Source organism: Capsicum annuum, chromosome 8 (genome assembly GCF_002878395.1).
Source record: "Capsicum annuum cultivar UCD-10X-F1 chromosome 8, UCD10Xv1.1, whole genome shotgun sequence".
Taxonomy (NCBI): domain Eukaryota; kingdom Viridiplantae; phylum Streptophyta; class Magnoliopsida; order Solanales; family Solanaceae; genus Capsicum; species Capsicum annuum.
Window position 1 is genome coordinate 43492191 of NC_061118.1, and position 25321 is coordinate 43517511.

The following is a 25321-nucleotide window of genomic DNA, read 5'->3' on the forward strand; positions in this document are numbered from 1 at the left end:
AAACTCATTTTTGCTTGGCTTTTCAGATATAGACTCCTAAAAATGTGAAAATATATTTTGAAATAAAATTATGATTTTGCTCTTTTTTTCGAAAACCCATTTCGGGGGTCTGTTTTGACCCCGACTTAAAAAAAGGCAATATAGGTATCGTTGGCTTTCTTTTGACGCATAGATTCTGTATTTCTATGTTTTAGTTGATTCCAAGTCCGTTCATGAGGAGTAAGGTTTTGGATTGAAGGCTTTCGAATCGATTTTCAGTATTCGAGGTAGGCTATGGATTAACTTTCCTCATATTGAATTAGATAGTTAATGTTAATACAAAATATGTTAAGGGTGTGAAAACTAATCATGAAAATGGCTATAATAATTGTGTTGTGTCTATATGGGGGCCTATATATTGTTGTATTTGGTAATTTTGTAATATTATTTACGATATGTGATTGTGTGGTCTGATATGATCTTGTTGGTTGTGTATACGTGAAAATCATTGTCTTGTTTAATAAGAAAGCCTAATGTGATATAAATGGTGTATTTAATTGTATTCTACTCTCTTGGCATGTGGTTTATGTTGGAATTCATGAATGGTTGGAAATACTGAGTGGATCGCGGGCTCACTTGATTGGTATATTAGTTGGATATGGAAATACTCATTCTGGTTGGTTTTGAGCATTCCTCATATCATATACATTCATGAAATATTGGTACCACCGTGAAACACACTAGCTTTTTCTGATAGAACATGTGACATCTTTAAAACCCTCTATCAGAAGATGTGCCGGAGAGGAGCTATAGATATTGGTACTGGATATTGATTGTATACGAGTTGACGAACCCTCCCATGAGTCCAATGTCGAAAAGTTTTAGCTCCATAGGTGTATATGGAGGTTGTGCGACAACATCGGACATCATCATCATCATCATTATCATCATTATTATCTCCATTGCATTTGTACTACCTTGTTCATTTCTGTGATGTGTTCATTATTCTTGATGTGATATCTACCTATGTGTATTTCTTCCTTCATATTCCTATGTATGATACCTGTCTCCTTGTCTTTCTCTTTCGTGTTTCTATAGTGTGTGAATATATAGAACTGTTAGTGGAGACGACGGAAGCTACCATTATGGGACATTTTCTTGTTGCAAGTAATATGCCCTTAGTGTGTTTTGTATGCTTTATTTTTTACTTTGCTCAGCCGGCCTATGATACCTATTGAATACAAGAGGACCATACTCACCCCTACTACACCCTTTCAATGCAGATCCAGGTTTGAGTGCGCCTCGTGATGATTGATTCGAGCGATATTTGAAGCTTTTCAAGGTAGCAATTGAATTCTTATTTTCAAAGTCGACTACTACCTTTCTTTAGTAGACTGTCTTTATTTTGCATTCAAAGACGGTATTATTCTTATTTTGGATATCTTATATATTTGATCTCAAGTTGTACTAGTTAGTTCTCACTATGACACAAGATTTTGAAATTATGGTATGATATCTTTGGTTATATTCTTCCATTTCATTATAGTGTGTGGTACAACTTTGCTCTAGAAGCCTTACTTTGGATTATTGCTACTATTTCCCGTTTCTTATCAATTTGTGTGATACATTTACTTGTCAAGGCTTACCACAACAAGTGTCATCATGACTCTTGATTTTTGGATCGTGGCAGACAATGACATGATGATGAAGTGGGTTTAGTGATAATTGGCTAAGATGACAGTGGTTTAATGGTGGATTTGATGATGACAATGTTGTGGGATGATGATGTTGGTTGTGAATTTGATGAGGATGGTGAAGATTAAAGTTTAGTAATGATGGTGTGGGATGATGATGTTGGTTGTGAATTTGATGAGGATGGTGAAGATTAAAGTTTAGTAATGATGATGATAATGGTGATAGTTTAATGGATGTTTGGTGGTCTATGGTGAAGAAGAAACTGGGTGACGTGGATTTATTTTTTTTGACATAATAGTTTATGTGATAGCGACATGTTATTTGAAATCTAACTAAATAGTTGTTGTGATGATTACATAGTGATGATCTAATGCAAGTGTAAATCACCTCCTGTCATGTGACTTGTAGTGTGTATAAATAAATTCACTTTTAAGTAGTATAAGTGTGTAATATATCGTCACAATAGTTTAGCGCGTAATCTGACTTTTCAGGACAAATGCAAGGTGCATTTGATGTCTTTTCTCTTCTAATAACTCACATTTCACTTTCCAATTTTCTTGTCTATGAATGAGGTAGGATGAAACCATCTAGAAGCATGCAGTTTTCTAACACCTGAGTTATGACGATGATAATGCCAAAATACGCATCAAATGAATGTTATCCATTAGTTGGACTTGGATGATGAAGACCAGGAATGAACATAATTTTATCACTCTATTTACACTACAAGGATTTACAAAAATGACGATAGAAAGAATAATCAAAACGAAAAAAGAATTTGAGGATCAAAAGTGGGACAACAATGAATACAATTTTAACGTCGAAACAGGAATTTGGGGATCAAAAGTGGGACAACAATGAATACAGTTGTAACGTCATTTGCAGTCACAGAACACTAGTATAGTGGTCATCTTTCTTTCTTGTTTGGGCATATATATATATATATTAAAGATGTTCTGTATTGAGATAAAGTCAGTCCACTAAATGTTATAGTCCCATAAGTTTCGAAATCCGGTCTGCTATATTAGCTATTACAAATCCTGCAAATACCTGTGGATTAATTGATTAGTAATGCCACGTTAAACATAGAAAATGAGTCAAAAACTAGTCATTTGAGCATTTCAAATAGAGTTGGGAGGAAGTAATTACAAAAGAGAGATTCCAACTACAACATGGAGAAGTTTTTTATAATATTTTTTTGCTCCAGCTAAATAACAGGTACGGCATCTTGGCTTTTCAATAAAACATAATAATCACAGGATAGAACTCGTATATTTAGGGCTGCAATCAAGTTCTCTTTTCTGCATTAATGTTGTTACCTGTGCCGAGCCAAGAATGTATATAGCAGAATAATGACGTCCATGAATCACCATGTCAGCCACCATTGCAAGTGGAATTGTGAGAGACATACCGAGAGTTGCAACTAATGGAGTTGTCCAAACAACACATAGTGCCCTAAGAAGAAAAAAGCAAGTTACAGGTACAGTTGGTAACACAGAGGTGAAGCGTATGTATGGGTGGTGGGTTAACTCATCTTTCGTACCAAAAGTAATCTGAGAGAACACTTCCTACAAGTCCATTGGCTAAAACAACTTCATCCAACTTTGCAGAATGAGGTATTGTGAACTTGGGTTCAATTCCTAGCGCAGTCAATGGCCATACTGGAAAACAATATATTAATTCACATCATGAATAAAGACATAACAACAAGAAGAAGATACCCAATCAAATCCCACAAATGAGGTCTGAGGAGGAGCAATTACAAGTACAAAGGAAAAGAAACAGTGAAGAAATTATAGCAACTAAAATGGAAAACTGTGCAAAGTCTACAAGAAATAAACAAGAACCATAAATAATGTGATGATCAAAACACAATAAACAACACACTATGATAGATATGCAAGTAGTGATAGCATCTAGTCTGGCCCACTTTCATTAAGGTTGACGGGCTTCAATGTGACTCGAGAAAATGCTTATGATGAAGAAGAACCCAAGAATGAGTCCAAGAATTATGAAGAAGAATGAGCTAAGTGTTACACATATTTTATGATTCAAGTTCAAGCCCAAAAGGAAGAAGATTGGACGCATATGGGTTTTGATTAAATTCGGAAACTTTTGCTTTTCTTGTTTTAAAGTTACCTAGTTTGAAGGTTTCCTAGTTTAAAAGTTTCCTAGTTTAAAGGTTATTTAGTTTAAAAATTTCCTTGGTTAAAGTTTCATAGATTTATTTATTTCCATAAAAGTAGAATTCGAATCTCATGCTATTTGAGATAGGTTTTACCCTATATATAGGGATGAATTTTGTTATTTACAAGAACATGATGATTAATTTATTTGAGAGGTTTTCTTCTTTACGCCTTTGTGTTTGGTGACTATAGATTTATCTTGCCACCCTATAAGAACGATTCTTTAGGAGGTAAAGATTAATTTTTTAACTTGATAGCTTTGGTTTCGATTAAAATTAATCAAAGAAGGTGATTAATCTTATATTTGATTTCTATTAAAGTTAATTAAAGAAGGTGATTAATTTTATACTAATTGTTGTCTTTATTTTTTTAAAATTAGAGTCTAGATCACTTTTGATCTAAATTCTTGAATTGATTCTATTAGCATCATAACTGATCTTTAATCCACTAATTTTAAATACTAAGATCAATTAGGGTTCTTAGCATTTAATCTCGAATTTGGGAATTTTATTCTCAAATTTCGCCTATCGCTATTTTCTTGTCTTCATTCCTAGTATTTTTGCTTTCAAGTTATTTTCTTATTTATTTAGGTAACCCGATTCTTATCAAGTGGTATCAGAGCGGATCTATCAACGTTTCGTTCTTAATAATTATTGGGAGTTTCGTAGCCCCAAAAAAATCTTTACTTTTTTTTTCTTTTAGTAGATTAAAAAGAAAAGCTACATAGCAGCCAAAAAAAAAGTTTAAAAAAGTAAAAAAGATTTCGCTTGCAAATTAAGAAACTCCAAATTAATTGTCTTTCTTGTTTTTTTCCAAACATCAAAAAAGAAAACCAAGAAAATAGAAATTTAGGGTTTTTTTATTTTTTTGCATAAATTGTTTTTTTTCTTGTCTCATCAAACTCAATCAGTTTGGGAGTTGATAAATTTCTCTCTCTACATCTTACTTCTAAAAAAATTGCTACTAGTAAACCATATATAAATCCCAAAGAAATTAGCCAAATGTTGTAATTTGAGTGAAAAAAGGGCAAGAGAGTTATAACACCCCAAATTTTGATCCCTAGAAGATTTTTGAAATTTTATCCTCACTGTCCTCACTACGACTCACCATGCGAGTCGTAGGGAGTCTTGACGGGTCTTAAGGACCCAATCCTGATTGGTATGTTAGCTTGGAGTTTCTGCAATGACTACGACTAGGGGATACGAGTCATAGACTCAAAACAAGTCGTATGGCGTCTTCCGTAGCTTAACCAGTGTGATGCCCAATTGGCTCTGCTTTGACAACGACTGGATCATGCGAGTCATAATGACTAAGTACGAGTCGTATGGTACAACTCGTAGCCAAGTCAGTGTTGGTGATCATGGACACTATACTGACTACGAGTGGAACTTACGAGTCGTAAGGTGACCCTACGAGTTGCAAGGTCACTCGTAGCTACTGGGCAATCAATTTTCAGTTTTTTCATTAAGAGCATTATGGTCAATTTCCCTTTTCCCTTGAACCCCGCATCCATAGAGCACTCAAGGGGTTGTTTCTCATTCATAACACAATCAAAACACTCTCTTCTCTCAAAACTCTCCAAGGTCATGATACTTAGGGTTTCCACGAAGTTGGTCATCTAAGGGCTCAAGGGTTGATTTCTCTCCATACATTTTTGGTATTTCAGGCATGTTACTCTTTCCCAATTCTCATTTATGAAAAACATGTGATTTACATGGTTTATGAATTTAAACGTGGGTTTTGTTATGGTTGAGGGTTTTGACATGGTTGATTCTTAATTTATTTTTCCCATGATTTATTATGCATTGTATATGCTTTATTACTGGTTTTGAACTCATGGAGTGCATGAGTATGGCGAATAAACAAAAGGGGTCATGGTTTTCCCCAAATTGGTGTGTTGAAATTGGAATTAGTTTTGATTAATTATGTTCCCTTAACCCACTTGTGTAAATGGCTTTAAATTATGAAATTGTCACTTGGTTTGACTTACTCACCTATGTTATTGCATTACATTAATGATTAAACAATGAACATGAATTTTGAAATCCTTGTTGGCTATGACTGGATTTAATGAACAAAGAGGATCGAGGCATTCCCCCAAGATAATGTGATTGTTATGGCATAGAGATAAGCTTGCAAGTGTAAGAGTATGACGATACCTATGGTGTGCCTTAACGGTTGGTTCATTGGTTAGTAAATAGGTTATGTGAAACTTGCTTTAGAATGAGCTTAATAGGGGTTATGTAGCAAAGCCGTGAAGGCGTGGGTCTTGGATGACTTGTACTGGAAACTCATGTTTGCCGACGTGAGGTTTGATCATGATAACCTGTGAGCATGATTCACACTATTGATATATTCGTATCTTGGACTGACGCGGGGTCGGGGCATTCCCTGGTCTTCCTTGATACCTCTGGTTTGTGCGGCTAACACGTACTAGGGCTCTTTCAGCAAAAGGAGTTGAACCCATATAGCCCGTGGGAGCCTGTTTACGGTTGAGCTACATAGTCTAGGATAAATTTTTACTTCATGTTAAACTATGTTCCCTATCCCGGCATATTATTCATGTATGTATATGATGATGCATCACATGGTTTGAATTGGATTTGACTTGGCATTATTTTATCCCCTATCCGGATGCTGTATCCCCATGCAATGCAGGCGCCGGAGATACTTCTACTTTTCCTGCACAGTGTTTGGTGGAACGACTCGGTTCGTCGGTCGTTGGTAGTGAAAAGGTAAGCTTCTATTCCCCGGAATACTTGGTCATTTCATTAGTTTTCTTTCATAGACTAGAATTGAAGAGTTCACAATAACATTGTCATTGTCAAAGTCGGGGCATGTCCTGACTTCGATTGACTTTTGTTATTGTTTAAAGATTGTGTGGATATTGTTGTGGACTTGGGTGGTTTTGGTTATTGGTTGTTGGAAATTTAGTTATCTTGGATTTCTTTAAGATTTTATATCTTATCTTGTTATATGTTTGGAATTCAGTCTCTGTTGGGCATTGTGTTCGATTTGACTAGGCAACGAGGATGGTCTCCGGTCCTCGGTGGACTTGAGATACCCGTCACAGCCAGGCCCTGGCTCAGGTCGTGACAAGAGTGAAAGCAATAAGCGAGAAAAAAGGTCAAAAGTTGAGAAATCTTTGTTTCCTTTGATATTATTTTTTAGATGTCTGAAACAGGAAAGGATACTAATGTTGAGACTCAAAACGATGACATAGCCAAGTCACTTGGAAGAATTTTCACTCGGCTCGATGCATTAAAAGTCATCCAAAATCCACCCAACCTGGTGAATATAACTGAATTGAGAAGAAATACTTTTCATATAAGATGTGGGATAAAAGATAATATTTGTTCTATGATTATTGATTTTGAAAGTGATGCTAATGTGATAAGTTCATAAGTGGTGGAGAAGTTGGAACTTATATGTATCTTTTTTTGAAACCGATAACTTTACTATATATCCATAGGTATACTACAACCAAAAGTGTAGTTCCCCTCCAAAAACTGTGAGAATTATAAGAGAAAATATTATTGAATTGTTGTAACTACATTATTACATTGAGACCCTATTTATAGACACTACATTCCAATCTTTATCCTAATAGGACACTACATTACAATTCCTTTCCAAGTAGGATTTTATATGTTATTCCTATTCCTACTCATATTCCAACATTCCCCTCAAGCTGGTGCATAGAAGACATATGTACCAAGTTTGTTATGGATGTAACTATTACGAGGATCGATGAGGGACTTCTGCAAGAAAACTGATAAGGACAGCTTTGGACTTCTGGGAGACCTCAACCGAAACGGAACAAATTGAAAAAGTGATCCGAAAAGCAGTAAACATCGTCGGAAAGTCAATGTGTCACTGAAAAATTATCGAAAACTAGTATAAAATATAAGGGTTATCTTGAAATCAAGAGATGGAGTAAATCTTGAACAAGATAGCCATCGAAGAACTAGCCGGAACATACTCACGCGCCGAATTATTAGATTTGATGGTTGAAAAGTGGTCACTATTTGAGGAAAAATTATATGGGCAGGGGTTGGAATGACGACACGACCCTATTGAGAAAGAGAATTATATGGGTAGGTCGAAATGATAGCACGATCCTACTGAAAAATAGAAATTCTATGGTCAGAGTCGAAATAATGACACGACCCTACTAATAAATAGAAATTATATGGGTAGGGTCGGAATGACGACACAACCCTACTGAAAAAGAAAAATTATATGGGTAGGGTCGGAATGACGGCACAACCCTACTGAAAAAGGAAACTTATATGGGTAGGGTCTGAATGAAGGCACGACCCTACACAAATCAGATCTGAGGAGTCACCATAAAGACGCATGGAACTACACAAATCAGATCTAAGAAGTCACCGGAAAGAGGCACGGTACAATGCAACTCAGATATGAGAAAGTAGTCTGAAAAGATGCACGGTACTATGCAAATTAAATATTAGTCCAGAGAGATGCACGGTGCTACGCAAATCTGATATGAGAAAGTAGTCACCAGAAAGATGCATGGTGCTACACAAATTAGATATGATAAAGTAGCGGAAAGAAGTGTGGTGGCCTAACTTGGCTAACATGATCATTGGTCGGACGGGCGACATATATGGGATATAGCCACCCGCCAGCAGCAGCAGAAGCTCTTTGATTCTCTACCAAGATTGTAGAGGCTTTGATACCATGTGAGAATTGTAAGAGAATATTATTGAATTGTTGTAACTACATTATTACATTGAGACCCTATTTATAGACACTTCCAATCCTTATCCTAATAGGACCTACATTCCAATCCTTTTCCAAGTAGGATTCTATATGTTATTCCTATTCCTACTCATATTCTAACAAAAACTATTACAACTTACATCATTTTCGAGCTAACTAGTGCCTATAAATAATCTAGCACATCAAAAATATCTTCTAAGCTAATACATCAAGTTTCCACCAAAAATAAAAAACACCTAGACAGGTCATTTTGATCTTCTACAAGCTATTTTGCAAAAGTGTAGTTCCCCTCCGAAAACTGTTACAACTTACATCATTTTTGAACTAATTGGTGCTTATAAATAATCTAGCACATCAAAAATATCTTTTGTCTGAGCTAATACATCAAGTTTACCCCAAAAATAAAAAACGCTTAGACAGTTCATTTTGATCTTCTGCAAGCTATTCTGAACATTCTCAAAACATTTGTTGTTTCTTTCTCTCCAAATTGTCCACCATGCTGGGAGAATCATTCATCTCTCCTCGTCCTTTGAAGCATTACCATCTCTGTTCCAACTTCTTAGAACTCCCTTATTAATGCTCCCTGATTTCACCCACCTGATCTCTTTCAGGCAAATGAACATTCTCCAAAGTTGATCTGTCCAAGAGCAATGCAAAAAAAGATGGTTTATTGTATCATCTTGCTCTCCACTCAGAGAACACCTAGATGCTAATTGATAGCCTCTTTTTTAAAGATTTTCGTGAGTCAAAACTGTTTCTTTAGTTAGTAACCATAGAAAACAGTTTACTTTGCAACGCACCTTAGGTTTCCAAATCATCTTCCATGGCCAGCTGATCTCTTGTCCAGCATACATATTAAGCTCCTTATAGACTGATCTGACGAAGAACTGCCCTTGACTGTCTCCCTCCCATATCAACAAATCTTTTTCATCAGTAAGATTAGTGAACGAAGCTAAAGAATTCTGAAATTCTACCACTTTGCCAATTTCCTAGTCGTATAAATGTCTTCTTAGAGCCAAATTCCACCCTTGTCCTGTCCACATTGTAGCCACAGTGGCTAGTTTTTGTTGGCCTAACAGTTGTTTCATTGTAGAGTCAGCATTCCACTTATCCTCCCAAAATGAGGTCTTTTGCCCATTGCCTACCTTCACTCTTTTTCTGTGGTATAAAATGGGCCACAAATTCCTATTGCCCTCCAAACGGTACAGTTATATGGAGTGCTTATAACCTTTGTCATCTACCTATCTCTCATACCATGTTTTGTTGTGATGACATCCCTCCAAAGCATGCCTTCCTCATTATAAGCTTCCAAAGCCATTTCATCATGACTTTGATTTTGCTTTCTCAAATTTCTAATTCCCAGACCTCATGCTTTCTTGTTCACAATCAATTCCTCCCATTTAACTAAGTGAAACTTCTTGTCTTTGCTTCCTTGCCACAAAATTCCTTTTGAGGGCATCAATGCTTTTAGCTAGATTGGCTGGCATTGGGAATACCGACATCATATAGGAAGGTATTGCATCCAACACACTCTTCCCTAATGTCAATCTACCTCCTAATGACAAGTATTGACTCCTCCAATATGTGAGCTTCTTTTCACATTGCTCCAGAACCCCATTTCGGATACCTTTCGATTTACTTTTGACACCTAAAGACATGCCTAGGTAAGTTGTAGGGAGCTTGAAATCTCCTGATCCATCCCTTCCCTTTTGTGGTGTTGAACAAACTACTCATCCCCTCCATAGCTAATATGAATAGAAATGGGGATAATGGGTCCCTCTGCCTCAACCCTCTCTGTGAAGAGAAGAAAAATCCACACGGAGATCTGTTAATTAAGATTGAGAACCTCATAGTGCCAATGCAATGTTTGATCCAACTTATCCATTTTCTTCCAAATCCTATTTTTCCCAATAAGCGAAGCAAAAAGTTCCAGTTCAGAAAGCTTAAGCTTTCTGAATATCTAGCTTGCAAACTATCCCTGGCTTGTTGCTTCTCTGTCTCGCCTCTACACATTCATTGGCTATCAATACAGCATCCATGATCTGTCTCCCCTTAATGAATGTCATTTGTTGCCTATCTACTAGACCATGTATCATTTTCTTAAGTCGCTCTGCTAAAAGCTTAGCTATGATCTTGTACCCCTAATAAGACTAATGGGCCTAAAGTCTTTTAGCTCATCAGCACCCACCTTCTTTGGAATCAGAGCCACAAAAGTTGCATTTAGACTTTTTTCAAAGAAACTTCTTTCATGAAAATTCTGGATAGCTGCTACTAAATCAACACTAATAACATCCCAACATTGTTGGAAAACTCCATAGTAAAGCCATTTGGTCCCGGGGCCTTATCTCCCTCATATGCCTTGATGCTTTCCAATATCTCATGGGCATCAAAAGGAACCTCTAGCATGGATTTTTCCACTTCACTGATCTTCGAACAGTCAGCCATTTCCTGTTGAGGTCTCCAATCTTCTGTCTCTGCATACAAATTTTTGTAAAAGGATATTACTTCTTTCTTAATATCCTTACGATTTATTATCACCTCTCCTTCTACTTTCAACCTGTCAATTGTATTTACTTTGTGTGCATTAGCTGTTCTGTGAAAAAAGCTAGTATTTTTGTCCCCTTCTTTTAGCAAGTGGCCCTAGATCTCTGTCTCCAAAATATTTCTCTCTTCTAGCAATTTCTTCAAATTCGTTGGTCAAAAACATACTGGAGGCAATTTCTTCCTCCTGGAGGAGCTTGTGCTCCTGTAGTTCCTCTAATTCTACTAGTTGAGCAAGTACACTCTATTTTTGAATGCCCAAATTTCCTTGAGTTGTCTTGCTCCATTCCTTCAATTTGATCTTCAAAGCCTTCATCTTAGAAACAAAGATAAAATCAGGACTGCCATTGGTACTGAAAGAATCCCACCAGCTTCCAGCTTTTCACTTTCTCTGTGAACCTTTCTGTTTCTGGCCACCAATCCTTGAACTTGAAATATGAGTTGGACATCTCCCAACCTCCACACTATAGCATGATAGGAGAGTGGTCTGATACAATTCTATGAATGATTGGATTGTTTTATGAATCTGAAGCTGCTATCCAAGTCCTCAGTAATGAGAAATCTATCTAGTATTGCAGCTATGTCATGTCTGTCTCCTTTCTTCCAAGCGTATTTTACCTCCTTTTAGTTCCAAGTCCAACAACTCCATGTCTTTTATGAATTCAGAGAAGTCAGTCATAGCCTTATTGATTCTGACACAATTCGTTTTCTCGGATGGATGCCTAGTAGTGTTAAATCTCCACATAAGACCCATGGACCTGTCATGACACCCCTAGCAGCCCATGCTTCTCTCCAAGTATCTTCCCTCTCCCATTAGGAGCATACACGTTAGTCAAGTGCCATTCATAGTTCTGATTTCTTCCGGTGAGCTTGCAAGAAATAGAGTACATCCCCACACTACTTTCTACATCTTCCCAAACCCTTTTATCCCACATTATGATAATGTGTGTCCCCCGCCTCCTCCCCTTTCTAGTCCCACTAGATTCAAGTTGAACATAATCAACCCACTTATTCCCCAGATCTCTTTCGGCATCTCCGTGATATCTCCCTTCACCTTTGTCTCTTGGAGACATACTATATCTTCCATCCAAGATTTCAAAATGTTCCTAACTAATCCCCTCTTCTTCCCACAATTCAACCCTCGCACATTCCACAAAACAATTTTTAAATACATTTGTCTTTTATTGGCAAATATCCGCCATTCGAGTTCCATAGCTCCAAAATTTGTCATCTATCTCTAGCCTTTTAAATTCACTTAACCCCTTCTTCACTATCAATTGATTTTCAATGATCTGCACTATTAATTGATTTCCTCTGTCCAGCTGCTTCTTGTCATCTATTTTCCTGAAAATTTCCTTCGCCTTTTCCTCATGACCCTTGAAATCCACACCAAGTTCTAAGCTTAATTTGATGATATATTCGTGAATCCATTCAGAGGTGTTATCCTTATGTTCATTTCCTTAGTATCACTGTCTGTCAGTGGGACAGCTTCTTCTACAATTCGATTCACAATTTCTCCTCGACTCTTCAATTGCATGGCTAGTGTCTCTCCTTCATCGATTTTTTCAGAAATTTCCGCCACCTGATTAGCAAGGCAGGGACAGAGTGGGTAATTGATCTCTCCATGTTCGTTTGTGTTTTCTCCAGCTTGTCATTAAGTGACTTCAGTTGAGCGATATTTGCCAGAATTTCTTAGTCCATTATGTCTTCTCTTTGGGCCTTTTTAATAGATTCCTGAAGTCTGGCTTTTTTTGTGTTTGAGATCTGGCCAAAATTCTCTTTAATTCTACCCACTATAGCCCATAGTTTCTCTTTTCTTCACACATAATCTGCACGTGGCACTTTATTTGAATACTCCTTAATATCTATTGTACTCGCATAATTGGGCCCCACGCCAGCTGGATATTTCTCATTTTTATCTGCTGCATCCACATAGTTGGCCCCCACGACATCTTAATTTCTCTATAGCGCCAGCTGAATCATAGCCTCCACTTTCTCTGTTCTCCTTTTCCATTATGATGGTGAGTGGTGACTCCACGCATATCGGGATCGTATACACTAAACCTTTACTGGACACCTCAATCTCTGCAGAATTGATTTTCCGTCACCTTTAACCTTTAAGCGAGCCCAGTGCAAGTGGTTCTTTAGTGATGTCTCCTCTGTTTCAACAAAGCCATCACATTGATCCCTGATCTGCTTGAAGATCTTCTACGACCACATGCTTAATGGAAGCCCTAGAATTCTGATCCACACCCAATCTCTGGTGATTTCTGCCGGCCAGCATCCCCGTAGTTGAGTTCCACCATTTTTGAGCCAGCTTCTTCTTCTTCATAACCATGTTCCATTCAAAACATATTCAACTATTTTCTTTGAGGGAAGCTCAAATAAAAATATACCATCATTCATTGCGAAAACTGAAGGGGAGCCTTGGAGTAACTGGTAAAGTTGCTGCCATGTGACCAAGAGGTCACAGGTTCAAGTCTTGAAAACAGCCGTTGGCAGAAGGTGCAAGATAAGGCTGCGTACGATACTCCCTTGTGGTGGGGCCCTTCCCCGGAGACCGCGCATAGTGGTAGCTTTAGTGCACCGCGCTGCCCTTTTTTTTTTATTCATTGCGAAGACATCGACGACTCCATCTGCTTTCCACATGTTGCAGGCCCATCTTCTGACTTCATACAGATGTGGAAGCTCCTATGCCATATGCCATCAACTGGAATCCAGCTACTAAGCATTTGCTCAGCAAATCCTTGTTCGAGGTCGACATGTCCCCTATGATGCTGATTCTGTTCCTGTTGACCAACATTTGGGCTTTTCTAGATGCTTCTGTTGATCATCTGTTAGTGGTGCAAGCCTCTTTGAAGGATCCATCCAGTAGTCCAGGTGCAAGTTGAGGCTATTTTGTTTTTCTGGAACATAAATGAATCTTGATATTTTGTAGGCTATGTTACCCCATCCACATAGAGGGCGGCTTTCTTGTGGTAGTAATTGCGAACATCTCTCCTCTTCTCTTAGCGTGCACAGTTTGCTTACATGTCGCCTTAGGCACATCTCTCTTTCTTAGTTTCACGCTGGACTAATGATAATGAATGAAAGTCAAGTCTTTTAGTAAACATATATAAGCAGCTCTTTAATGTCTTGCAGAGCGGTATACCGAAAAAAAGAAGGGACTACCTTACTTAAGCAATTCTTCTTTTTCTTTTTCTTTCTTAGTTGAAGTTCCCCTTCTCTAGAGTAATGATGATTGACTTGTTCTGGCCTTGAATAGCAGCAATGAAGCTAATATTTCTCCCATTTTCGTTGTACTTGAGGGTCCAAAAGAGTTCAGAGAAGTGGTCCTTCGTCCTCCATCTTCTAACTTCCTTCCCCTATGATTTTGATGGTTCAATAAAGACCGATACCAACCACTTCTAAACTTTATGACTGACTTTAACTCTCCTCATTAAATACCTGCCGCGCTCAACCCATTCGTACCATGTTTCAGTTCTTGAATGACATTTAATAATCTCAAAGGACTTAAATCCAGCATTGTAGTAAATGTTATTTCCCCTGATGCATTAACTCCGGTCATCTTGCAGGAAAGAACCTCCAAATACAGAAAGAAAACTAAATACCTGCTAAAAGACTGAATCAGAAAAAGTTCACCTCGGTATTAGTGCCTGAGAGCATTTTTTAACCACAAGATTTCCAGCTTCTTTGTAAATAATCTTATTGGAACTTAAATTGTATCAAACACAATGGTTTTGGTGAATTTAAGGCGACTAAGCAACGCATGATATCTTTCTCAATTGGGTGGTACTCCGATAATATTCTTTATAATGTAATTCCAATGCAAGATTGTCATATCATGCTTGGGCGTTCATGGCAGTTTGATAGAAATGCAATTTACGATAGAGGAGTTCCTCAAGAGCTAAACAAAAGAAAGTATGAATTTGTACCTTTAATTTCATCCCATGTTTATGAAGATCAGAAACGTGTGAAACAAGCACTGAAAAATTTTGAGAGAGAAAAGAATGAGAGTAAGGGAGTGCATGTTGACTATCCAAAGAGAGGAAAAGGAAGAGGTTGTGCTATGTGGAGAGAATGAGATGTCAAGTGAGGTCGAGAGAAGAAAAGAGAGATGAGAATGAGAGCGATCATGAGGAAAACAGAAAAAAACAAGTGAGTTTGAGTGAGGTCATTTCTTATTCCAACTATAACATTTCTACTTCTTCAAGTTGCTTTGACTCTCTTCTCGATACTCATCGGAAAATTTTCATTGAAAATCCTTCATTGGATTAGCTTTTAATCTTATGATGGTTGAAACAGAAAAACAGAAAAAAACAAGTGTTTGTTCATGAGAAGGATATAGGTAAAGAGATTTATTAGACTTGCCCAAGATAAGATTCATGACAAGAAGTCCAACAACGCAGATGTAGATCTAACGCAAATGAGCAAGGAAAAACGAGGTAATATTGTTCCTTTGCTACATAAGATCCAAGTACGGTATGTATGATTGTTTTATTCACATTCTTGGGATACCAAGAACACTCAAGGTCTTTTTGGAGGCGATGAACTACACCTTAATTCTTATGTTGATGACTATTAAGTTTGAGCATGATGATATTTTTTTCTATAATAAGTCATTAGTTGAAACCTCTAAGTTCAACTATATGAATAATTTTTTGCCTTTTAAAATTAACTATGACAGTTGACTATGGATTCCCACTTGTTGAGAAAAGGTGTGGTGCTTGTAGGAAGAAACTTGTGAATGAGTTAGATGATTCTTCCTTTTTATTCTTATGCCAAATAAGTTTTTGTATGATGACTTATTGGAATATGATTCTTTTTGTGTGACGAGTCATAATTCTTCAAGTCTTGGTGATTGTAAGGTTAAAAAGATACTTGCTACTAATGATGAGGAAATACACGACTATTATGATACTAGAGATAAACAAACTACTAAGGGCATGACCCCATTAATGAATTTCTCTTCTTTGGGAAGTTATTTGAAAGGAAAGAGTCACATGTGCTTAAATGCTTTGATCTCATCCGTGTGTGCATTATGTGTTATGTCTTTTAGGCCAAAGGCCTTCTTATAGATAATAGCACCTTGGATGATGCTTTTACAATTGATTCCTTCCCATACTACCTCTTTGCTTATGATGATATCCATGCTATTCTTGGATTTGTTATATGTAGAAGTAGGAAACTTATTGGTCGGTCCACTTGTTTGAATGACAATGTTATATGGGTCTTGTGGACTTTAAAACCAATTGAGGCACCACTCTTGATGTTGTCTCTTGAAAAGGTAAAGAAACAATTGTCTTATGGCTCCTAAGGTAAAGGTAGTTTTACCTTTTGAACTATTTGATCCCATTATGACCTTTGTGATTTCCTTATCTCTAGATGAAACCCATAGCCAACCCCTTTGTGCATTCTTCGATAAGTTTCTAATGTTCAAAACAAGGGATCCTTGGTTATATCTTAAGTGTGTGCAACCGTGGAATAATGCTATAATTATTTTTGCTAACCCTAACCCTCATGTCATAAGGATGTTGTATTTGTTTGTCCATCCTTTAGTTTGCAAGGTTTGGATTCGAGGACGAATCCTTTTCAAGAAGTGGAGGATGATACAAGCCAAATTGCCTCCGAACCTTTGGATGAGATACGTATAATGCTCGAGGTGCTTGATGACTCCTTAGTGCTTTTAAAAGATGCCACATGGAGGAAGATTACCATTAAGGAGGGTCAAAGAACTTTGGTGAGGTCGAAGAAGTGCAAAAGCCTCTTGGAAGGGTCATGCGCCCAAGGCGCTTTGGATTCGCTCTAGCATTTCAAGAGCGGGTCAAAATAGCCCCTAGTGGGTCTTTTCTTACATTTGGATCCTAATTATGTAATATTTAGCCAAACTATAAATGCTTGGTAGCTAGGCTTATTTCCTAAGTTTTTTAATGATAATTTTTACATGATGTATTCACGAAACTCCATGGGAGTGTGTGAGTGCTTGGAAAAACATTTGTTGAACCTTGTTTATAAACGTCGGTTGTAAGGGCGATCTAATCCCCTTTGTGGTCACCGTAAGAGTATGCCTATTGATAGTCATTAATGGAGGTTTTAGGATTTGATACATCCTTCACTTGCGCTTTCGGTATCAATTTCGTGTCTATCTTCCTATCTTGGTTATTCTATCCTTCTATCTTTATTTTTCGCGTCTTAGATTCGAGTCCTCGTGGCTCTAATACCAAATGATACGAATCGACTCACGAGAACTCGAATCTAAGACGCAAAAAATAAAGATAGAAGGATAGAATAACCAAAATGAGAAGATAGACACAAAATTGATACTGAAAGGGCAATCGAAGGATGTATCAAATCCTAAAACCTCCCTTAATAACTATCAATAGGCACTTAACTCTTACGGTGATCGCAAAGGGGATTAGATCGCCCTTACAACCAACATTTCTAAACAAGGTTCAACAAATGCTTTTCCAAGCACACAAATACTCCCATGGAGTCTCATGAATACATCATGTAAAAATTATCATCAAAAAACTAGGAAATAAGCCTAGCTACCAAGCATTTATAGTTTGGCTAAATATTACATAATTAGGGCCCAAAAGTGATCCAAATGTCAAAAAAGACCCACTAGGGGTTGTTTTGACCCGCTCTTGAAATGCTAGAGCGGATCCAAAGCGCCTTGGGCGCATGACCCTTCCAAGGGGCTTTCTAGCCACGTTTTGCACTCCTTCGACCTCGCCAAAGTCCTTTGACCCTCCTTAATGATAATTTTCCTCCATGTGGCATCTTTTAAAAGCACTATCTTTTAAAAGCACTGAGGAGTCATCAAGCACCTCGAGCATTATATGTATCTCATCCAAAGGTTCGGAGGCAATTTGGCTTGTATCACTTATAAGGGTGTATTTATACATGCTAGGATTGGTTGGGTTAAATGGACACATAGTCAATATCTTGTTTTGTTCCTATCCCTGTTGTTTTCAAGTAATAGATGTTGTTTACTATTAAATGTCTTCTTGATTTTGTGAGATTTAAATTCGAGAATGAATTATTTTCAAAGAGAGAAGAATGATAGCATCCAGTCTGGCCCACTTTCATTAAGATTGACGGGCTTCAACGTGAATCAAGAAAATATTTTTTATTGAAGAAGAGCCAAGAACGAATCCAAAAATTATAGAGAAGAAGCAGCTAAGTGTTACACATATTTTATGATTCAAGTCCAAACCTAAAAGGAAGAGGATTGGCCCCATATGGGTTTTGATTAAATTCGGAAACTTTTGTTTTCCTATTTTAAAGGTTTCCTAGTTTAAAAGTTGTTCTAGTTTACGGTTTCCTAGTTTATTTCCAAATTTAAAGTTTTCGAAATTTATTTATTTCCATAAAAGTAGAATTTGAAACTCATGCTATTTGGGATAGGTTTTTCCCAACATATTGGGATGGACTGTGTTATTTATAAGAACATGATGATGAATATTATTCGAGAGGTTTATCTTCTTTACACATTTGTGTGTTGTGACTATGGATTTATCTTGCAACTCTATAAAAACGATTCTTTAGAAGGTAAGATTAATTCTTAATTTGATATCTTTAATTTCTATTAAAGATAATTAAAGAATGTGATTCTCTTATACTAATTGTTCGTCTTTAGTTTTTTCGAAACTAGGGTCTAGATACTTCTAATTTGAGTTCTTGAATTGACACAATTAATATCATAATTATTCTTTAATCCACTAATTTTGAATACAAGATCAATTAAGGTTGTTTAATCTTCACGATGATGTCCACATGCTTTGTATGGGTGTATTTATATATGCTAAGATTTGCTGGGTTAAATAGACACATGCTCACTATCTTGATTTGTTCCTACCATTGTTATTTTAAAGTACTGGACGTTGTTTACTATTATATGTCTTATTGATTTTGCTAGATTAAAATTCAAGGACGAATTATTTTCAAGCAGAGGGGAATAATAGCATCCAGTTTGGCCTGCTTAAATAAAGGTTAATAGGGTTCAATGTGAATCAAGAAAATACTTATGATGGAAGAAGAGTCCAAGAAAGAGTCCAAGAATTATGAAGAAGAATCGGCTAAGTGCTAAACATATTTCAATGATTCAAGTCCAAGCCCTAAAAGGAAGAAGATTGAACCCATATGGGTTTTGATTAAATTTGGAAACTTTTGTTTTCCTAGTATAAACTTTCCTAGTTTAAAGGTTTCTTAGTAGAAAAATTTCCTAGATTGAAGTTTTCTAGATTTATTTTTTTCATAAAAGTAGAATTCGAATCTCATGCTATTTGGGACAGGTTTTTCCTACATATTGGGATGGATTTTATTATTAACAAGAATATGACGATTAATATTGTGTGAGAGGTTTCTCTTCTTAACACCTTTCTGCGTGGTGACTATAATTTATCTTGCAACCGTATAAGAACGATCCATTAGGAGATAAGATTAATTCTTAACTTGATATCTTTATTCCTACTAAAGTTGATTAAAGAAGATGATTATCTTATATTAACTGTCGTCTTTAGTTTCTTTGAAATGGGGGTCTAAATAAACTTTTGACCTAAGTTCTTGAATTGACACTATTAGTATTATAACTAAATTAACCGCATGCCCCTCGCTCGTGTAACGTTTGATCATTTAAAATTAAATAATTTTATCAATTGCGGAGATTTTTAATAACGTATAAAAGTTAAAATTACTTTTTAAAGATTCTTCAAACTTTAATATAATAATCTAAACATAAACATATATGTTAGTGCAAGCTATATATTTATCACCAGAATTTTTGTGGTTGATGGATAATCACTTTTGCGTTTGTCATTCAGTACCTCTTTCCCTTGCTATCAGAGGCTAAGAGAGACGCATTAATTTAAACCATATTTGTGGTGCGGTTATTTTTTTATATATCTTAAATCTTTCTTTCTTTTGAAAGTTATGTATGGTTATTTTTTCTTTTTTCTATATCTAAATATTTTCTTTTAAAGTCAAATTTTTACAAAATCATTGATTACATTCTTATTACGTACTTAAAACTTTTAAAAATTTGACACTTCTTAAATTTTTCTTATTCTAACGTTTTTATATTTATTTCTAGATTTTTCAAATCTTCTAAAATCAAATTTAGTTTATTTAAAAAATTTAAACTAATGCAAAAAGTATTAGTTGTCATTAATTCTGATGGTTTCCAATAAAGAAAGATTTTACCATAAGATATTTAATTAATATTTTAAATCTTCTTAAAATCAAATTTAGTTGATTTAGATTTCTTAAGCTGATGAAAAAAGTATTAGTTGTCATTCATTCTGATGACTTCTAATAAGAAAAGGTTTTACCATAAATATATTTAATTAATTTTCAACTCTTAAATATTAGGAAAAACTAGTGAAAAGACGATTTTGTCTAAAGGAAAGACTTTTAATGAAGGACAAAAAGGTCAAACGACATTTTTAAGGCCCTTCACACTTTTAATATATTATAGATTAGTCTTTAATCCACTAATTTTGAAAACTAAGATCAATTAAAGTTCTTAGCACTTAATCTCGATAATGATAACCACATGCTTTATAAGGGTGTATTTATACATGCTACGATTGGTTGGGTAAATGGGCACATGATCACTATCCTATTTTCTTCCTACCATTGTTGTTTTCAAGTAGTGGATGTTGTTTACAATTACATGTCTTCTTGATTTTGCGAGATTCAATTCGAGGACGGATTATTTTCAAGAAGAGGGGAATGATAGCATCCAGTTTAGCCCACTTTCACTAAGGTTGACGGGCTTCAATGTGAATCAAGAAAATGCTTATGCTGGAAGAAGAGCCCAAGATCAAGTCCAAAATTATAGAGAAGAATCGGCTAAGTGCCACACATATTTCATGATTCAAGTCCAAGCCCAAAAGGTAGAAGATTGGGACCATATGGGTTTTGATTAAATTCGAAAGCTTTTGCTTTCCTAGTTTAAAGTTTCCTAGTTTAAAGGTTTTCTAGTTTAATGTTTCCTACTTTAAAGGTTTCCTAGTTAAAAATTTCCTAGTTTAAAGTTTCCTAGATTTATTTATTTGAGAAAAGACATAAAAACACCCCTGAACTTGTCCGTCCAACTTACTTTAGACCTTTAACTTCACGGATAATTATTTACCCCCTAAACAACTTTCAAGTGAATTAATATGAACCCTAATACTGACGTGGCATTAATTAAAAAAAAAAAAAAAAAAAAAAGTTTAAAGCGCATTTTCTTAAACAAAAAAGACAAGTGACCCCCACTATTTTTATATTATATATAAAATTAAAAATATTAAAAAATAAGCACTCTTTTCCCTTCCTTCTTCATCATATGTCTAACCTCCATTTTAGTATTAGGATTCAAAGCTATCTCCAAATTAATCAAAAATTGTCAATCAAAAAAATTATTCTCTGTATCTCCGTAGCTAATTCAACACTAAATTTCAACTTCTTGATATCAAAAATATCCACCATTTGACGAAAATACTATCGCTAAGATTGATGCCATCAAGAATGACTTTAGCTTGAATTATTATGATGAAATTGTTGAGTTTATTGTTACCTAGTTGCTTAATTCGACCAATTTATTCAATTATGTCGGTAAACATAAAGGTAATTTGAGTTTTTAGTGGCTTGTTGGGAATAGAGAGAGGAGAAATTGGAGGAGATTTGAGAAAGAGAAATTGTTGGGTTCCATGGAGTGGATGGAGTGGAGTGGGAAGGACGTTGCAGAAGAACAATGATTGTGTGTATGTGGGGGGAGGTTGAAGAAGATTAGAGGGGTGTTTTTTTCTTTTTGAAGAAAAGAATAATATAAATTAATGGATTTATATTTTTTAAAAATTATTTTTTAACGTGGCATCGATGTGGCAATGATATGGCGAGTGTGAAATACACCACCTACTATGAGAGTGGTATTGTGTTTTTGGGGTGGTATATAATTCACTTTAAAGCTATCAAGCGTGGTATTTAAATGACTATAAAGTTGAAAATGGCTAAAGTAAGTTGGACGGACAAGTTCAGGGGTGTTTTTATGTCTTTACTTTATTTATTTCCATAAAAGTAGAATTCGAATCTCACTCTATTTGGAATAGGTTTCTCCCCATATATATAGGGATGAATTTTGTTATTTACAAGAACATGATGATTAATATTATTTGAAAGGTTTTTCTTCTTTACACCTTTGTGTGTGATGACTATGGGTTTATCTTGCAACCCTATAATAACGATTCTTTAGGAGGTATAATTAATTCTTAACTTGATATCTTTAATTTCTATTAAAGTTAATTAAGGAAGATGATTAATCCTATACTAATTATTGTCTTTAGTTTCTTAGAAATTGGGGTTTAGATCACTTTTGATCTAAGTTCTTGAATTGACACTATTAGTATCATAATTAGTCTTTAATACACTAATTTGAATAGTAAGATCAATTAGAGTTCGTAGCACTTAATCTCGAATAGAATTTTATTCTCAAATTTGGCATATCTTTAGTTTCTTGTCTTTAATCTTAGGCCTCGTTTGGCCATGAAAACATAATTTTTTCGAGTTTGAAAAATAGTTGGAATTGAAGTTGAAGTTGGAGTTGTGTTTGGCCATGAATATAAATTAAAGTTGTTTTGAAATTTTGTGAGAGAAGTAGGAGTGAAAACAAGTTTTTCTTGTTTTCACTTTTCCAAAATACAATTCCAAATTGTATTTGGAATTTTCATGGCCAAACACTGTTGTTTTCACTTTTTTCACTAAAGTGAAATAATTTTCCGAAAAAAAGTGAAAAAATACTCATGGCCAAACGGCTACTTAGTATTTCCGCTTCATCGTTATTTTCTAGTTTATTCAGGTAACCTGATTCTTGTCAAGTAGGGACTACGATACTATTGTTAGTACAACGACAAATACCTACAAGTCTAACCCTTTTAACGTACAACTCCTACCCCACTAACTTTCTACGCTAATATGCGTCCTCCATACCCTCTTATCTAAGATCATGTCCCCGATAACCTAAAGGTACGTCAAGTCATGTCTAATCACATCTCTCCAATACTTCTTCGATCTACTATATTCAACCACTTGCACCTCCTCACTAGGGCATTTGCACCACACCTATTCACATGTCCAGATCATCCCAATCTCGCTTCTATCATCTTGTTCACCAACCTTATCTTGAATATCCTCATTCCTAATCTTATCACTCCTAGTGTGTCTACAAATTCACCTCAACAAACTTATCTCCACAATATGCATCTTTTTTGAACATGAAAGTTTTTGACTGGCCAACACTTCACCTCATACAACATCGGTCTAACCACCACTCTATAAAACTTACATTAAAGTTTAAGTGATGTCTTTTTATCACACAAGACTCCGTCAGTAAGCCTTCACTTCGAGATGGGGGTAAAGTTGGCCGACATCGTTCATACACAAATCCAGGTTTGAACCGCTTAGAAGAAGACAAATCCTCAAATATAGGACAAAGAGGAAAAACAGAAAATGACTCAACATGAGTAGCAAAGGAAAACTAATTTTCAAAGAACATAACATTTCTAGAAACACGAAATTTGTAAGAACTGGAATCATAACAAATAAAACCTTTCTATGAAGTACTATAACCCATAAAAGCACATTTAGTAGACTGAATAGGAATTTTATTGCATTGTGAAGAAGTAAGTGCACAAAACAAACACAACCAAATGTATGAAACTATGATAGCTAGGATACTTGTGATAAAGACGATAATATGGAGACTCAAGATTTCACACTTTAGATGAAAGTCTCTTAATCAAATAGACAGACAATAGTAGACAAAACTTCAACCTAGTATTTAGATGGGACAGATGACTCAATCAATAAAGTATGAGTGACATCTAAAAGATGTTGACTTTTACTCAGCAACCCTATTTTGTTGTGGTGTATATGGCCAAGAGCTTTCTGAGATTATTCCTATAGGAAGTAAGAAATTATTGAATTCATAAGAATATATTCTACACCAGAATCAGATCTTAATATTTTGATACATATGGAAAATTGACTCTCAATGTAAGCCAATTTTTCTTGCACATAGAAAACACTTCAGATTTGGATCGACGAAAATACACCAATGTAAAACCAACTGTAATCATTGACGAATGTCGCAAAATACTTGAAATAAACATGTGAAACAATTAGTGAAATGTCCTAACACTTCGCAGCACGATTACAAAAATTAGGAAAAAAGAGTGTTTTACTTTTGCCTAATTTACAAGAAGAACAATCAAAGGAAGCAACTGAAAATTGATTTTTATTTCCTAATAGACCAGAATTTGATAAACGAGACAACACCATAGAATTAGGATGTCCTAGACACTTATGCCAAACCTCCGTCTTACTAGTTGTAGGAGTCCAAGAAAAAGATAGAACACCAGGAATGAAAAAGTGTATAGGAAACAATCTTCCAACTTTAGGCCCTTTTTCTCATCCCCGAAACTTGACCCTGCACAAGGCAACCATTACGAGAAAAATTCACATCACAATTGTCATCTACGAATTGACCAACTGAAATAAGACTAGTGGAGAGCTTTGGTGATACAAAAACATTCTTGTAAGTTTGACTAATATCCCCAACTTTGATAATGGGTAAATTACTATCATTGGCAACTTGAATTTGTGATAGACCGTGATACTTGCGAACATTTTTTAGCTCACTAGTTGAGTTGTCCATATGATTGGAATCGCCGGAATCAACAAGCCAAATATTAGATGTAATATCGTTACCTTGTAGCCTCAAAGCTAAAAAGACTAACACAATCATTTGTTGTACTATTTCAGGAGTAAAAACTTGTCCAGAGTAGCATTTGTTGTTAGTTCCTATTGGATATGAGTTATCAGAAGTAAAACCATTTATCTCCTCTTACAAGGCATTGATCATACGATTTTAAAGACGTGTGGAACAATCCTTGATTATATTCCCGTGTTGTTTACAATAATTACAAAACTTCTTACCACAGTTTCTTGCAATATAACCTTATTACTTACAACTGTAGCATTGAATTCTACTCTTATCCCTGCCATTTCCTTTTCCTAGAGCAACAAATGCAACAATCTGAATGTTTTCTTGCTTGAAAGTGTTTTGTGTGAAAAGACACTGCTCTTTACGAAGTACAACAACAACAACAACAAACCCAGTGTATTCCCAC

General features: G+C 35.7%; 1 protein-coding gene across 4 annotated transcripts in view; it reads right to left on the minus strand.

Moving 5' to 3' along the window:
• Window positions 1–2451: 2451 nt before the first annotated feature.
• The window catches only part of LOC107846669 (uncharacterized transporter C405.03c), a 45245-nt gene continuing 22375 nt past the window's right edge, over window positions 2452–25321 (minus strand). For 2 of the 4 annotated variants that reach the window (XM_016690987.2, XM_047395418.1), the window contains exons 6-8: window positions 3218–3335; window positions 2994–3129; window positions 2452–2724 (exon numbers count right to left, since the gene is read on the minus strand). In XM_016690987.2, coding sequence (XP_016546473.1) covers window positions 2662–2724; window positions 2994–3129; window positions 3218–3335 — 317 coding nt within the window. In that variant the 3' untranslated portion in view covers window positions 2452–2661. Of the gene's footprint in view, window positions 3130–3217; window positions 3336–25321 lie in introns of all 4 variants that reach the window. The other 2 variants (XM_016690980.2, XM_016690994.2) reach the window with 2 other exon arrangements.